General features: G+C 32.7%; 1 protein-coding gene across 2 annotated transcripts; it reads right to left on the reverse strand.

The window, feature by feature from the left end:
* Positions 1–4,446: 4,446 nt before the first annotated feature.
* SWC2 (DNA binding protein SWC2) lies at positions 4,447–15,609 on the reverse strand. 2 transcript variants are annotated; one of them, XM_028064838.2, is made up of 9 exons: positions 15,337–15,609; positions 15,199–15,248; positions 14,883–15,123; positions 14,528–14,603; positions 14,310–14,429; positions 14,122–14,190; positions 11,620–11,662; positions 11,129–11,194; positions 4,447–4,894 (listed from the first exon to the last, which is right to left on the reverse strand). In XM_028064838.2, the coding sequence occupies exons 1-9, from the start codon at positions 15,541–15,543 to the stop codon at positions 4,705–4,707; spliced, it is 1,062 nt and encodes a 353-aa protein (XP_027920639.1). In that variant the 5' UTR covers positions 15,544–15,609; the 3' UTR covers positions 4,447–4,704. The 2 variants fall into 2 exon arrangements, with proteins under 2 accessions (XP_027920639.1, XP_027920638.1); XM_028064837.2 differs by having other exon boundaries at positions 14,883–15,248.
* Between the last annotated feature and the right edge of the window lie 1,157 nt (positions 15,610–16,766).

Below are 16,766 nucleotides of genomic sequence, written 5' to 3' on the forward strand. Positions count from 1 at the left end.
CAAGCACACCATACAATTACTTGACCATGGACCCAAGATACATCATACTTCCACGAACATGCCCGTTCGTGGTCCAACCTCTACGAACCTTCCCATCCAACTCTACGGACCTCTCCGTCCGTAGTCCAACATGTGTGATCCATCCAACTACGAACTTTCCCGTTCGCAACAACCTTCAAGTGTGAGCACGAAACATACAAATCTCCCCACTCGTATCCTTACACGAGAGCATCATTAATATGAAACTCTCCGCTCATATTAATCACGCGTTCAACACCAGTCATGAACCTACCCACTCGTGACAATGTCAAGCATCTCCTAGTCCAAGTCCGCATCTCAACAAACAAGACAAAAATAAAAAAACCACACTACCCCTTGTGCTATCACGTGGCATTGTCTTAGTACCGCTAGGCGAAATCCCAACACAGACCGCTTGGCGGAAACCTCTCGTTGTCAAGCGCTAGGCCAAATCAAACCCACTGTATTAGTGGCTATCACCTGGCGGTTCACTATTCACCGTCAAGCGCCACGCGCTCTAGGGACTTCCCCAGTACCCCTATCGCCTAATGGCCTTCACTGTGTCATCAGACACTTCATCAGTAGCGTGCCAACTGCTTGTTTAGCACTCGAAAATAGGCTTTTATACTTCAAAAAGTTCATGTATAAGTCTAGTTTACCAATTTACATATCTATATATTGTACGCAGCACAATTCTACATTATTAACAAAATATACCTCAATCCTAAATGTTAATATATATATATATATATATATATATATATATATATATATATATATATTTATTTATTGCGCAAGTTGTAACCATGCCAATCTTAATTTCAATCAAGGATAGCTCCCACACATAAAATTGTAAAACAGAACACCCCATATTGCAAAATTCATTCCCTTATTTTAATTCATTATTTACCCTATACTCCAGTAACCCATCCACACATATATAGGCAAACTTAACTTCAGTCTCATGCAAATAACACCTGCTCTTAAAATGACTACTCATGCTTGTGGAATCGACACCAAAATCAATTTCTAAAATTTCTGTATTTTGTGCCAAACCACATACTTTTTCCTAGACTACACAAGCACAATTCCTTCATCCACCACTCCCTTTGGTTCAATTTACACAACCATATCTAGTGCCTTGACCTAGATATTACAATTGTCCAATTTTTACTCCATTACCACATGTATACTTCCAATTAAACTCACAAAAATCTCACTCGCAACCAATTCAATAAAAACCATAAAACTGCATATTTTTTTACTACTCGTCACCTGGTGGCAAACAGGGTGCCACCAGGTGGTGCATCAATACCTGGGTAAAAACCCAGGTTTTCTGCATATGCGAGGAACTCAGTTTCCCTAGAAATCGATCTAGCTGCCCAAATGCACCTGAATCACACTAATTAACAATTCCACATGTATACACATCCAATACATCATACAAATGCGAAATTATTGTAATTGAACTCTCTTCATCAGATTCCAGATTATTTCCCCAAGCCCTAACATGAACCCTTCATGTTTGCACACTCATTGAATCACCACAAAATCAACAATACTGATAATGAACAACAATTTTACAACATCATACATTCAAACGTGCACAAAACTTTACAAGAAACTCTAAAACATCATAATTTCATCAAAAAGCAGCCAATACACACCAATCGCCATTGCGTCACCTGACAGATGTTCATTGCCACCAGGCAGTTAAAAGCAAGGTCAAAAAGGATGCGTCACTTAGCGGCGATTTTTGAGCAGAAACACAGAAACTTTGAATGCCATTTCGTGTTTCTTATTATGTTAGGCATATAAACACTTATCAATATACCTCACATGTTCATGCATAGTTGCAAAACAATTAATTAATTAAATTAACAAACTAATGGCATACACATGACTCGAACCTAAGTCCTCTCAACATCACCAAGTACTTTTAACCATTTGAGCTAGTATTGTTCCTTGTTATAATTGACCCAATTAACTCCATTGAATGCGTTCTCATTCCCCATTTACTGGTAAATTAAATATTTATTTATATTTAATTTTCCTAGGTCTTACGCTCTTTTAGATATACACATAAACTAAGTCTTATGCTCTTTTAGAATCCAACTTATTTCTTTTTAATGAGTGAATGAATGATTATGTACTCCATTTTCTTTCACAAAAAGATGATGAACAAGGTTGCACAATAAGTTTCAATGCTAGTTTTTAAAGAAGAGGGGCAAAAGAACCATGCATCACCCACCAAGATTTAGGATCCAATATTCATATATCTTCAATTGTGTCAAAAGAAGAAAAGCTTTTGATTTTGATGAGAAATGAATATATTCAACTACAACCTTTTGTTTATCCCATTAGAAATCTCTCCATCCTCATGTGGGAGGATCCTATTTGAACTTTCTTGAAGTCATTCTTCACTATAATACCTATGAGTACAAATTGACCAACCAAGAAATAAATTATAAAAATTAGTAACTTTCTAATTATTTAGGTATAAATTAATAAAAAAAAGTATTGATAAGATACATTTACCTTGGATTTAGAGTAGAGTTGTTAAAATAGGTTAAACCCATGAGCTAATCATGCACACCACAAGTTCGAGCTGGGTTTGGTTAAACAAATTTTGCAAATTTCAATACGAGCAAAAAAATGAGCCTAACCCACGCTCCGGGAGTGGGTTACCTACATGCACTCTGACGCTCAAGTCAATAATAGTTTGATATCTTTGCATGCACTACAATTGAGTTCAAGATTAAATGCCCCTACCTTTGGACACAAGATCATATTTTATACCTGGCATCCCTCCTGATTTTATTACCTTCGAGGCCATTTTCCTTTTTCATAAACACTAATGAATCTCATCAATATTGTACATCAAAACTATTCTAGACCTTCATGCAACAATCACATTTCCATATTCCCTTCAAGGTTAAGCGTCAATACTCGTGGGCTTGCACGCTACCTATCCCAACATCGAATTCGTGCCTCCTTACCACTGGGTCGGTATGCATACGACCCCTTTGTCGAGGTAGGGGGGTTCTCCCTGCACTCCCAAACCTTCTCTTGTACCCCCAATAATTACCCTTTTGACCCTAATCAAAAGTATGAAACGGATTTCGAAATCCGTTTCATAAATTTTCATGTTTTTTTATGAAACGAATTTCGGAATCTGTTTCAGAAAAGTATGAAACGGATTTCAAAATCCGTTTCTAGAAAAAAAAAATTAAAATTTGTGAAACGGATTCTGAAATCTGTTTCATAAAAGAAAAATTAAAATTTATGAAACGGATTTTGGAATCCGTTTCAGAAAAGTATGAAATGGATTCCAAAATCCATTCCTGGAAAAAAAATTAAAATTTGTGAAACGGATTTTGAAATCCGTTTCAGAAATGTATGAAACGGATTCTGAAATCCATTTCTCAAAAAACTAAGGCCGGGTACACCTAGTATTGGCAGCATCCTTCCTTGTTGTACTACTCCCCTATTGTACTACTTGGTTGAATATTCATCGAGCTCCTTATACAAAAACTAACATTGATGTCAAATAAACGATAAATCATTGAGAAAAGACTCAAAACTTTCACCTAAGCGTATAACATGAAAAATCATGCGACAACATTGAACTACTTAGTAAATATTTATATAATGCAACATATGGTGAAAAGTTTTCTTTGACTTACAGGGCCCATGTTTCCGTTTGAATATTTTTATTTTCATGTGAACTCAACTCTATTGGAGTGAGCACACGTTTAATTAATTGCTCTAGTTAAATTGGCTTTTCACTAAATTATAGAGGCATAACAAAAAGTTAGGAGATCTAGCTGCAAATATATATATATATATATATATATATATATATATATATATATATATATATAATTTCAATTATATTATGTTTTAACCAATTTCATTTTTTCATACATCTTTGACGATCAAAAAATAAAATTTCAATTACTCTTAATTGTAAAATATATTTATTTAAATAAATCATTCCATATATTCTTACATAAATTTATCATTATACTAAAATATAAATTTTCAATTATATTCATTATTAATAATTTCTTTTTACCTTAATAACAAAATAATTTAACAATTATTTAAAATAGTTTCACATTTCCAATTTTTTATATAAAATCTTTAAGAACTCCTTTTAATTTATTTCATCATTTCATCAATGAAATAACATCATACACATTCATTAAAATAATTATTACAACAATCTATATTCTACATTTATTTACAAAATCCAAATTAAAATTTATTTAGTATAAGCCACTTTATTCTATTATTTATTTTATTATTCACAAATCAAAATCTAAATTATATTCAACACTTTATATTATATATTTTAATTTCAATTTTCAATTTTGAAAATTTTCCTTCCCTATTTTAAAATAATTTGCAAAATATAAAAAGATATGCCAGATCAAAATTCAGTTTCCTAGATATTGAATTGGACTGGTTTCCCAGGGGGAAATACAAACAATGGCCAGAATTTGGCTTCCTAAAAATCAAACTCTGGCAGTGTACAGATAACTATGCTATTGATGTAAGTATTCTATACAATATGCTACATGAATAAATTTAAAACCCAAAGAGTGCCATTTGGGAAAAAAAAATAATATTATGTCAACCTGAGGTCCTGATCATGGATCTTAATATTAATTAGCAAGGCAACTAGTCAGAATCTTCATCCTCAAAAACAGGAATTCTACGAAAACGAGCTAAGGAGCGAACATCTGGATTCACGTTTCTATCTGGCATTGGTGACCTTTTTTGCTTCATTGAAAAACCACATCCAGAAACAGAATCATATAAGCCCCCCATGCTCATCTCCTTTCTGGTGTTACCACTTTCATTCAGAAAGCTGCAAAACAATCCCTCATGCCCCATTAATCTCAATCCAAACCAATAAGCAAACAATCATTACATTACATGCTCTCCGTAGGATATTCAAAGCACATACCAAAATGAACAAGAACATGTAAGTTGCCACTTCATCTTACAGTTAGATAGGATGGTCCCAAATAGAGCTGTTCAACAATACCCGAACTGAGCTCAATTGGTACCGTGCATTGAACTTAACTATAATACTTGAACCTCTTTTTTTCGTAAAAGCTAAACTGTTCATAGATTGATCTTCTAAAATTGAATTGAATTATTCTTATGAGATTTAAAGAAACATGTATGATATATGAAACATTTAAAACTAAATTTGTAGAAACAAATCATTGATATTCAATAACAATGAGAAACTTAACAATGAACAAATCCGTGTTTTTGTGATAGCAACCAACACAATCTGTCTATTTATTCAATTCATACCACAGCATGTTAAAACCACATATGATCCCAGATTCGATGCTTGTGAAATATGCAACAATTTGATGTAGTTTTGGATCATGAACTGTGTCATCATCAATTGCACAGAGGCTATACGAGATAGTAGTTGCCGAATTTTGGAAGGATTTTACAGAACATTTTTCTCAAGGAGATCTAGTTTGTATGGAAAAATTGAACTGTTTTTAGCGGGGGAACCATGTCAGTGATTGATTCCTACACTGAACTGAGTGTTGTGGGAGAAAGTTGGCAATTATCAACAGTTGCCAGTGCCACGTAGTAGGTGTTCGGTAAAATGCATTGGTGAAGCAACGAGATACTAAAGAATATATAGGACTCGGGATTATATAATCCGATTCTTTATGGGACTGAAAGAACTTTACTCCACTGAGGTTGCAGATCCTTCCATTGGAGCCTTTGCCTAATATGAGTCGACTTTTCTCAACGGTAATCATATGAAAGGCTGAACGGTTTAGCATACAATGGAGAAGTGAGTCAAGAAATGGTAATGTTGTTGAAGAAAAACGAAGATATGGAAGAGATAACTACAACATCCGAGTTTGTACATACTGTGCTATAAAACAGGACATATTGTATATATATGCTACAAGAAACAGCCTTTTCCTCCTACTTAAACAGAAAGCGGGAACAATACCAATTGGAACAATGATGGTATTGCTGTAGTGAATTTAGTAGACTAGAAATGACCGATAGTCTAAAATTGAGAGAGCATCTCAGTTAAGTTGCATAGCTTTATTTACTCATGAACAGTGTATTGAAATCAGATAACAGAAAAAATTCGACAACTCCAAAATCCTTTATAAAGTTATAATAAAAATCATAACGGGTTATAGCATAGACTACTATAAAAAGAAATATAATACCACCACATATAATTCTATTGCAAAAATAATGATGTTATGTATAAAAATTCAAATAATAATATCATCATACAAAACACCACAAATTTAAAGTTCAAAACATAAAATAAATGTCTTAAGTTTCTAATCATAAAACCCTTCTTCAATCCCAACCTAATTGTCTTCAATATTATAATCCAATGGGGCATATCCTCCTCCTCTTCCCCTTTTCAGAGATTCTTGTCAAAGTTAAGTAATCTTTCACACTTAAAATCAAAACTATCATGCAATTCATTTTGGACCCAAATTTGAGTTTTCTCTTTACCCTTCCTTGTTGGTGTTAGAGTTGCACCTAGACCTTTCTTAGAAGCATGAGATGATCCAACAACAATACCACGACTTGATGATTGCTTCTTTTATTGGTTGTTTGTCTCATTGTATAAACTATTGGTTCTCCGATACTTGAAGCTTCATAAACAATTGTCCAATTAAGACTGAGATCATCATCAAAAACCAACTCATTTCCCCCTTTTCATCATCAACTACTCCCACTAACCATTCATTACATTCATCAATGTCATTCAATAGAATAAAGTCTATTTCATCCCTAATATTGTATCTTGGAGCAAGTTGTTGAATATACTCTATGTAAACCAAATCATGCACCCTTTTGTGGTCTAGCCTATTCCTTTCCTTTGAATGAATCTACGTTATGAATAAGTAAAATGTGAATTAATTTCTTTTTACCCTCAACAAATAAGATAATAATGAAATGGGTCATGTATTATTACTTGCTCAAAAACACTCATAACCCAATGAACTATATGTCAAACATAAAATCTTGATTGCTAGCTTTTTAAAGATGGGAGCTACATGCCCATAATTCTTCCACCATTGAGCTACAAAAGCAACTTAGAATGTATCTATTATATCTTACCGTGCAATTTAGAAAGCATTTAAGTATCTCACCTAGAGTTGTGGTCTTCCTTCATTCTTTGGCAAAATCATCACCAAAAAGTTCACTTGCACTCGTACATAGAGGCAATTAATATACAATTTTTTGTTGCACATCTTTACTTGGCACCAACCTCCTTATGTAAGCATACAATCCATTAGAACTTTCAAATCATATTCCATGTCTAGGTTGGAATAATAGAACTTTGGGTTCAAAACCTGACCAACTGAATGCAAGGGGCGATGAAGTTCACATGTCCATCTATTATCAATGATTGTAAATACATCATTGTATTTACTTTCATTGTTGTTGAATGACTTCATTATTGTTTCCTTGGCTTTCTCCATTGCTTCATGTAAATAGCCTATAGCTGCTTTTCTTTCCTTGTCCATTAGACCAAACACATGAATAAGAGGAACCATGACTTTGAGAGTAAATACAACAGGATTCCAAAATAAAGGCATAAGAACAATTTTTGTAGCCTCCCTCTCATTAGCTTCCTTAGATAGCTTGTTATTGCTCCATTCATCAGAAGTGAGCATCTTTCTCAAATTTCTCTTCTTTTGATGCAACCTTTGTAATGATAAATAAGAGGTAGCAAATCTTATAACATGTCTTACTAATTCCCTCTTATTTGTAAATTGCCTCGACAAACTCAAGGTACTAGGATGACCATAGATAAAGTCACAAGACTAACTCATCTTTGAATTATCTTCTTTATTAAAGAAAGCTTTGCAATGTCTTCAAGCGTCAAATCCATACAGTGGGCAAACACAAGGAGTCCAATAGAGATGGGGTTTTTCCTCTTCCAACAACTTACCAACCAATACATAATTGCTCCCATCATTTGTTATAACTTGAACGGCATTTTCTTCTCCAATTTCCTCCACAAGGGAATAGAACATCTCAAATAGTTTTTCCCTTGTCATCACAAATTCATATCCATTAATGAACTTGACAAACATTGTCTCTGTATGGGAGCTCACCAAGAAGTTAATCAAGCATGTTTCGGTCAGTCCATGCATCTGACATAATAGAACAACCATGTTTGCTCCATTGCAATTTATAAATTGAGAGAAAACATGCTTGTTCTATTATGTCAAATGCATGGACTGACCGAAACATACTTGCTTAACTTCTTGGTGAGCTTTACTACAGGACAATGTTTGTCAAGTTCATTGATGGTTTTAAATTTGTGATGACAAGGGAATAACTATTTGAGATGTTCAATTCCCTTGTGGAGGAAATTGGAGAAGAAAATTTCATTCAAGTTATAACAGATAATGGGAGCAATTATGTGTTGGCTAGTAAGTTGTTGGAAGAGAAAAGACCCCAATTGGACACCTTGTGTTGCCATTGTATGGATTTGATGCTTGAAGACATTGCAAAGCTTTCTTTGATAAAGAAGACAATTCAAAGAGGAGTTAGTCTTATGACTTTATCTATGGTCATCCTAGTACCTTGAGTTTGTTGAGGCAATTTACAAATAAGAGGGAATTAGTAAGACATGTTACAAGGTTTGATACCTCCTATTTATCATTACAAAGGTTACATCAAAAGAAGGGAAATTTGAGAAAGATGCTCACTTCTGATGAATGGAGCAATAACAAACTATCTAAGGAAGCTTATGGGAGGGAGGCTACAAAAATTGTTCTTATGCCTTCATTTTGGAATCATGTCGTATTTACTCTCAAAGTCATGGTTCCTCTTATTCATGTGTTTGGTCTAGTGAACAAGGAAAGAAAAGAAACTATAGGCTATGTACATGAAGCAATGGAGAAAGTCAAGGAAACAATAATGAAGTCATTCAACAACAATGAAAGTAAATACAATGATGTATTTACAATCATTGATAATAGATGTACATGTCAACTTCATCGCCTCTTGCATTTAGTTGGTCAGGTTTTGAACCCAAAGTTCTATTATTCCAACACAGATATGGAATATGATTTGGAAGTTATAAATGGATTGTATGCTTGCATCAAGAGATTGGTGCCAAGTAAAGATGTGTAACAAAAAATGGTATATTAATTGCCCTTTTGTACGAGTGCAAGTGAACTCTTTGGTGATGATTTTGCCAAAGAATCAAGAAAGACCACAACCCTAAGTGAGACTCTTAAACGCTTTCTAAGTTGCGGTAAGATATACCGGTTACTTTTTTTGCTTTTGTAGTTCAATGGTGGAAGAATTATGGGCATGCAACTCCTGACTTTCAAAAGCTAGCAATCAAGATTTTAAGTTTGACATATTGTTCATTGGGATGTGAGTGCAATTGGAGTGTTTTTGAGCAAGTAATAAGACATGACTCATTTCATTATTATCTTATTTGTTGAGTGTAGAAATTCACATTTTACTTATTCATAATGCAAATTCATTCAAAGAAAAGGAATAAGCTAGACCACAAGAGGCCGCATGATTTGGTTTACATAAAGTATATTCAACAACTTGCTCAAAGATACAATGTTACGGATGAAATAGACCCTATTCTATTGAATGACATTGATGAATGCAATGAATGGTTAGTGAGAGAAGTTGATAATGATAATGAAGAGAGGGAAATGAGTTGGTTTTTGATGATGATCCCACTCTTAATTGAACAATTGTTTATGAAGCATAAAGTATTGGTGAACCAATAGTTTGTACAAGGAGACAAGCAACCAATAAAAGAAAGCAATCATCAAGTGGTGGTATTGTTATTAGATCTTCTCATGCTTCTAAGAAAGGTTCAGGTGTAACTCCAACACCATCAAGGGAGGGTAAAGAGAAGACTCAAATTGGGGTCCAAAATGAATTGCATGATAGTTCTAATTTTGAGTTTAAAAGATTACTTAACTTTGACAAGAGTCTCTCAGAAGGAAAAGAGGAGGAGGGATATGCCCCATTGGATGATAATATTGAAGACAATTATGTTAGGATTGAAGAAGAGTTTTATGATTAGAAACTTAATATATTTATTTTATGATTTGTTGTTATTTTATGTTTTGAATTTCAAATTTGTGGCATTTTGATATGATGATATTATTATTTTAATTTTTAGACATAATATTTGCATTACAATTTTTATATCAAACGCCCACCCATTGGCTTTCCAATCATACTATATCATACCAACTTCAAGAGTAATGAAAAGAAAAATATTAAATAAATAAATATAAGAACTGGTTGATTACACCTGAGCATCAATTTGTCAATCATACTATTTCGTCTTTATGATTACACACCTGAACTGTACCTATTGGTTTCCACTTTAATGCAAAAGTATACTATTTTAGTAAATAAAATTTGTACATGTAAGACTTTAATCCTTATATTTGATACATTTTTCTTTTACTTTCTACACTCCTCAATTTGGTTCCTAGATAAAAAATATCTACAAATTGGTCCCACTATTTGATGAACATATAAATTGAATAGAGTTTACTTTTAAGTGGGGATCAAAACCAAAAACAGACATGTTACAATCACAGTGCATAGAGTAAAAAGAGACTTTGTCAAGTAAACAAGTAAAGAACCATAGGGACCAAATTAAAGGCTATATAAGACCAAAAAATAGCAAGGACCAATTTGTAAACATGTTGTGCTATAACAACTAAACTAAAGAATTTTTTTCAAAGAGTAACACAAAAAAATATGTCAAGTTCAGGGGCAATTCTTAATTCAAACAATTTTATATTATAGTAACTTCAATAGCAAAATTTCATAAGGGTAGAATCTGGTCTAGAAGTCATCTATTGTAGATTGACCAAATTACTCCAGAAAAACAAAAAGCAAGATATTAGCTTGAATTCTAAAAAATATATTAGTTTAGTCAAATCACTTTTTTAAACAGAGGACTTAAAAGAATAAAAAAGTGAAATATATGCTGTTGAAAAACTTATTTGGAAAGGGTAAATGTGACAAATAATAGGAAAATCAAGAGACTATTTGCAAACCATAATAGACATACCGTTCTCGAATTATTTTAAAAGCTTCTTTTGTAGCATATGGCAGGCCAGTCTTTGGATCACGATACCTGTATTATTCGGGAGAGAATTCCTTAACAATATGTGGGTATAGTGGGAATAGACTAAAGAAAATCTTTCAAATGATGTGATGATAATCAATGACAATCATTATTCATAACAGTAGTAGATATAATGATGCAATCTGAAAATTCAAGCAAGAACCACCGGTGTTCTAATATAAAAGAAAGCATAATCTGACCCAATTTGATCACAAAAAGAAAGTGGAAACAATTTGCCGTATAATTCATGAGACCAATTGTTCTATCCATGCAAGGAAAGCATCTCTAAACTTCCCATCCCACCAAAAAAACACAAGTCCCTAATGACATATAAATAACAGGAATACCAGATATCCAAAGGCAATTTTAACAAAGAAATGCAACATTACGAAAGGAAAAAGCAAGAACTACCAAATCGATATATGAGATCTTACTTGGCAGGCAAACCAGTAATCGCGCAAACAGGTTGTTCTGGATCTGAAAAAAGTTATAAATATCAATAAAATAAAATTTGAAAAATAATGTTACTTAGACACATATTTTGCTTGATCATTAAGAAAAAAGAAGGTTAAAACGTACGTCATTGAAGCTTTATCTTCAAAATAGAAGAAACCAATCAAAAAAGAATAGGCACATTATTCTTCATGTTTGTTTTATTTAATATTTTTGGACCTACCAGGTGTTTCCTCTAACTTGCCAGACCAGAAACTAACCTCACTTGCGGGTGTTTTATTTAATGATTTATATTTCAGATCTTCTACATGGTGCTTTTAGTATGTTAGATGTTGTGCAGAGTATGCCAGAATGAGCCCAGGAACTGTGGAAGAACGAGTGCAACACTGGTTGCAAAACACACCTTCTGGAGAAAGAACACAAAAACACAAAGCAAGACAGAAAGAAAGAATTTGTCTCGTATTATTATCACGTAGTGCAAAAGTTCATCATCAACACTATCAACAAGATAGCAGCTCTCATATAGAGTGTTACGAGACGATTACATGTTAGATAGAAGCACTAAATAGCTCCTACCTAACTGCACAAAATAGTTATACAAACATAAACTTGTAAGTACACCAACTAATAAGCATGAATACGGCTAGATTATCTAACCTAATACACACTTCTGATAAGCAACATAGTCTATCATCAAATCATCTAAGCTATCAGACCCTAGTCGCTCTCATCCTACAGAGTAGTTCATTACACAAGATCCTACATTATAATTATAAAAATAAGGTACAAATCTTTTATAATCGTGAATATCTAGATTATATACGTATTATTAGGAACATTTTTATTTATTCTTGTATAATATCTTTATTATTAGAAGATACCAAATCTCCTCTACTTATTGTATTGCTTTTTTTTCTCAATATAAATAAACCATTTGTGTTGACTCAGAAACATATGTTTTCAACTTAATGTCTCTCCATTTCCTAAAGTTTAAGATAGTATTCTACCATAGTGTAGAGGAAGTAAAATTTACACAAATACCTGAATTTTAGTCAATATTCTCATATGGCCATCTTTTATGTGTAATATAGGAACTCTTGGTATGTTGCAATAATAATACAACAATACCCAAGCCTGATTCCTGCTGAGTGGAGTCAGCTACATTGTTTCCATCATTGACCTTGATCATGTTGGGATGTATGATGAGAGTTGTATAAGGAAAGCTGTTAGTTAGTTGGCCCATTAGTTTGTTGGAGTGTTGGACTACTTAGTTAGCTAGAAGAGCTCACTTATAACAATAAGGGAATCAAATTTTGGGAGGGTATTCTGCGAATTTGACAGTTACAGTGAGTGAATCAAATGATCTTTTGGGAAGGAGAAGCCCTTGGGGAGAATTACATTCTTCATATCTGTTTTGGTCTTCAATAAAGTTCTATTCTGCAGTTTCCATCTTATTTTTTTCATAATTTCGATCGTATGATATCATATATTCACAAAGCTGTGAACCTTAAAATTCTTCTTAACAGTCTTTCAAGTCTCATCACACTATTTCTGACCTCCTCCTACCCATTTCTAAATTGGTGTCATCTTATCTTAACTTCACATTTTAGGTGGGTGGCAGTCATCTGCTCTCACATCCCATAACTATCTTCATCAAGCGTCCATTGCCCTATTTAGTTGCCACACCAATTTTCTCCCTAAAGAAGCCATCAATTTTATGTATAGAAGTTACACCAACCTTCTTCCAAATGAATTCATTCCCTAACCTATTCAAATTGATATATCCACTCATCCACCGCTTCATTCACATTTTTTCAAACTTGACCTTTTTGTTTATGATTGCACTTTATTGCCCAGGTTTCTGATCTACATACAAAATTGCATATTTAACTACAATTTGGCAAATCTTCAATGTCAACGTAAGGCTTTTTAAGGTCATACAAACACCTAAAATGTTTCTCTTATTCATCTATTCTATTTGAATGTTATATTTGACAACTGAATTACATCTAAAGCACTCAGTTCTCGGTACTGCTGTACTATCATCCACGCTCCCAATCAAGATTAAACTCCTCATATTTTGTCTTTGTGCTACTGAATCAAAATCCACTGGTCTCCGAAAAACCAAAACATTTATTCGCAACTCCAACTCAGTATTTACTATCTCTCTAATCTAAACTTTTAAAAAGATATCACCAGCAAAATCCCAGTGAGTTTTGTCTATTACAGCAACAAATGGTATGGGTAACTTCAATGCCAGTAGATGTTGTCATCAGTAACTAAATTAGATTGAATCAGAAAAAGAAAAACTCTAATTAATTGGTCAATGCAGTATGAAAACAATACTTTAACAATTTCACCGGGAATTTAATTTTCACTCACTGCAACATTAATGCATAAAGGAACACTATATACAATATTTTTCAACATAAAAGTAAACCAAATTGTCAATCTTATTTCAACAAGTGTTTAGAGGGACTCACATTGTACAGGCCCTGTGGAAATCTCTGAGTGGAACGATGACCCTTTAATGAACTCTAAATAGGAGCATCCTGGGAAAGATTAACAGATAGCCGGATGAAAAATGAAAACAGCAACCAATATTAACAAATTAAGAATGTAAGTATAATGCAGTGCCTGTCCAAAGACACTATCATTATAGGAATCGTACCATTTTTTGAAATATATTGTATCTGTGGACCATTATAAACATTTTTATGCACAATTGCCCTTCTCTTAACCTCTTCCTCTCTAGCTAAAACACGTTCCAAATTGCGCAAGTTCATGATCTCTACGAAGTCAAAATTATGATTTAAACATTTAAGGACCTTCGGAATTCAAACAAGACAAATATGCAATCAGTAGATGTTAAAGAGTTGTAATCTTAACCTGTTTGAGCAGCTTCTAAAAGCATCTCCTCTTGTGTCATCCTCTTCTCCTCGCCTTCCTTTTTCCTTTTGACCGGCTGAACCCCCAAAATCCAAAAAATAAATAAAACCTTCTCAGACCAAAAGATCATAACTTGATTAAGGTGATAACGGAAATAAAACCTTTATGACAAAAAATAAATAAATGAATGATGTCCCATTGCCCCAATGTACAAGGTTGAATCACAGGTAAATAGTACAACTAAAAATTACTAAGGCTATCTCATGTGCACATCCCAGATGAGTTTAACAAAAGGAAACTACCATCTATAAGGAAACCACATGCAGTGAGAAAAATGAGAAGAGAAAGAATGGACCTTGATGGTGGCTTGGAGAGCTGCACGAATGGCATCTCTCTCAGCTTGGCGAACGATGACAGAAGTCCTAGTGGACTTCCTGATCATTCTCTCCCCAGTCTCATCCTGCTGTTCCTCAGCAGCCTTACCAGAATGCTCCTCATCCTTCGGAGAACCTTCAAATTTCGATAACGTTTTCTTCTTTTTCTTCTTCACAGCCAGAGTCTTCCCAGGAAATACCAGTCGCTTCTTTTTATGCATTCTTTCAAACACAAAAAGTACCATCAGAGACAGAAAAGACAGGGAAGGAAGAGGCAAGAAAATGGAGAGAAGAAACCTGTCATCAGCGTCATATTTGTTAGGCTCTTCTTCCTCGGGCTCCGGCTCCTGAAGAAAGTGTTGAATCAATGGCGTGAGTGTCAAATTACAAAAAGATAAGAAGAAGAAAAAAAACCCAAAAGGGTTTGTGAAATACATCTTCGTCGAAATCAGAGTCAAACTCATCGGCGATCTCAGGTTCCTCTTGGTAGTTATCGTCCTCTTCTTCCTCTTTAAGAGCATCCTGGTTCCAGAACAATTCATCTTCTTGGATTTCATCGTCAAGGAGTTTGGTTAACCTCTTGCCTCGAGTGGCTCGGGACGCACGATCCAGCAGGACAACATCGTCGCCTGATTTTTCCATGCCCACCACCACCAAGAACTTCAGCCACAGTAAAAATTGGGTTTTATTTTTTTATCTATGGAAATTGAACAAATTTAAAATTATATTGGGCATTTATATAATTTTGAAGTTACCAAAGTATTCCAAAGAATATAAAATAAATGACGTAGGATTTTTTTTTCTATTATTTTATTTTATTTGTTGCTTCAGTAATCTTCAAAATATAAAAATATGACTCTTTTACAGCGTTTTATTGATTATTAAAGAAAACATGTTCACTTTTTTTTAATATTAAAAAATATTATTACTAATTACATTTAAAAAATAAATACAAATAATTTTTATAATTTTATTTTACATAATATTTATTTATTTCATGATAAGTTTTTATTACAAATACTTATTTTATTTTAAAAAATAATTAAGTTAAAAATGTTAAAAAAAATATTAAATTTAAAAGGTGGGTTATTTTTTAGTTTTAAAATATAATTATTTTAGTTTTAAAAAATAGTTAATTAAAATGTAAAATTGGAAAAAAAATATATACATTAAAAAGAAAATTACCTTGATATAAAGATATATTTGGATGGATGAAAATTGATGTTATTAATTTTATAAATTCTCACCGTATTACTCACATTAATAGGTTTAAAAAATGAAATTGAGTAAAAATTTGTTTATAATGAAATAAAATTAAATTAAAAGTGTTTTTACCGGGATTTGGAGCTATGGTCGGAATCGAATTTCTTGTTGTTCAGAGAAAAAAATTCACCTACAAAATACTTTTTCAAGTCAGAAAATTTTAGAATCTGAGTACAATAGTAAGTATGAACAAAATATGTACTTTCTTGAGAAACAATACGCGTATTTATAAGGTTTTTGAATCTTATAAAATCTATTATAAAATAAAAGATAATAAAAGTTTACCATATTTACAATATATCAACATGATAATAACACTGATATATTATTTAATTAGATTGACTATATATTCTATTGATATATGATATAAATATATATATATATATATATATATATATAATATAATTAAACTATTGAAATTTGACATATTATTATTAATATAATTAAACTATTAGATTTGACATATTATTGTTAATATACGGTAACTACATAAACAAATATATTTATGAATATTATTTAGTCATTTACTTTCCATTCATAATAAAAATTGGATGGATTTAAATTGATTTTATTGATTTTATAAATTCTTATTGTTTTACTCA

This window comes from Vigna unguiculata, chromosome 3, assembly GCF_037176805.1.
Source record: "Vigna unguiculata cultivar grain cowpea cultivar isolate G323 ecotype 2 chromosome 3, ASM3717680v1, whole genome shotgun sequence".
Lineage (NCBI taxonomy): Eukaryota > Viridiplantae > Streptophyta > Magnoliopsida > Fabales > Fabaceae > Vigna > Vigna unguiculata.

Excerpts from the sequence above, each read along its gene's own strand:
- SWC2 (XM_028064837.2), bottom strand. The coding sequence starts at position 15,543 with ATGGAAAAATCAGGCGACGATGTTGTCCTGCTGGATCGTGCGTCCCGA. Across the intron at positions 15,249-15,336 it reads ACTCTGATTTCGACGAAGAT|GAGCCGGAGCCCGAGGAAGA; the intron begins GTATTTCACAAA and ends CACTTTCTTCAG. Across the intron at positions 11,195-11,619 it reads ATTACTGGTTTGCCTGCCAA|GTATCGTGATCCAAAGACTG; the intron begins GTAAGATCTCAT and ends CGAATAATACAG.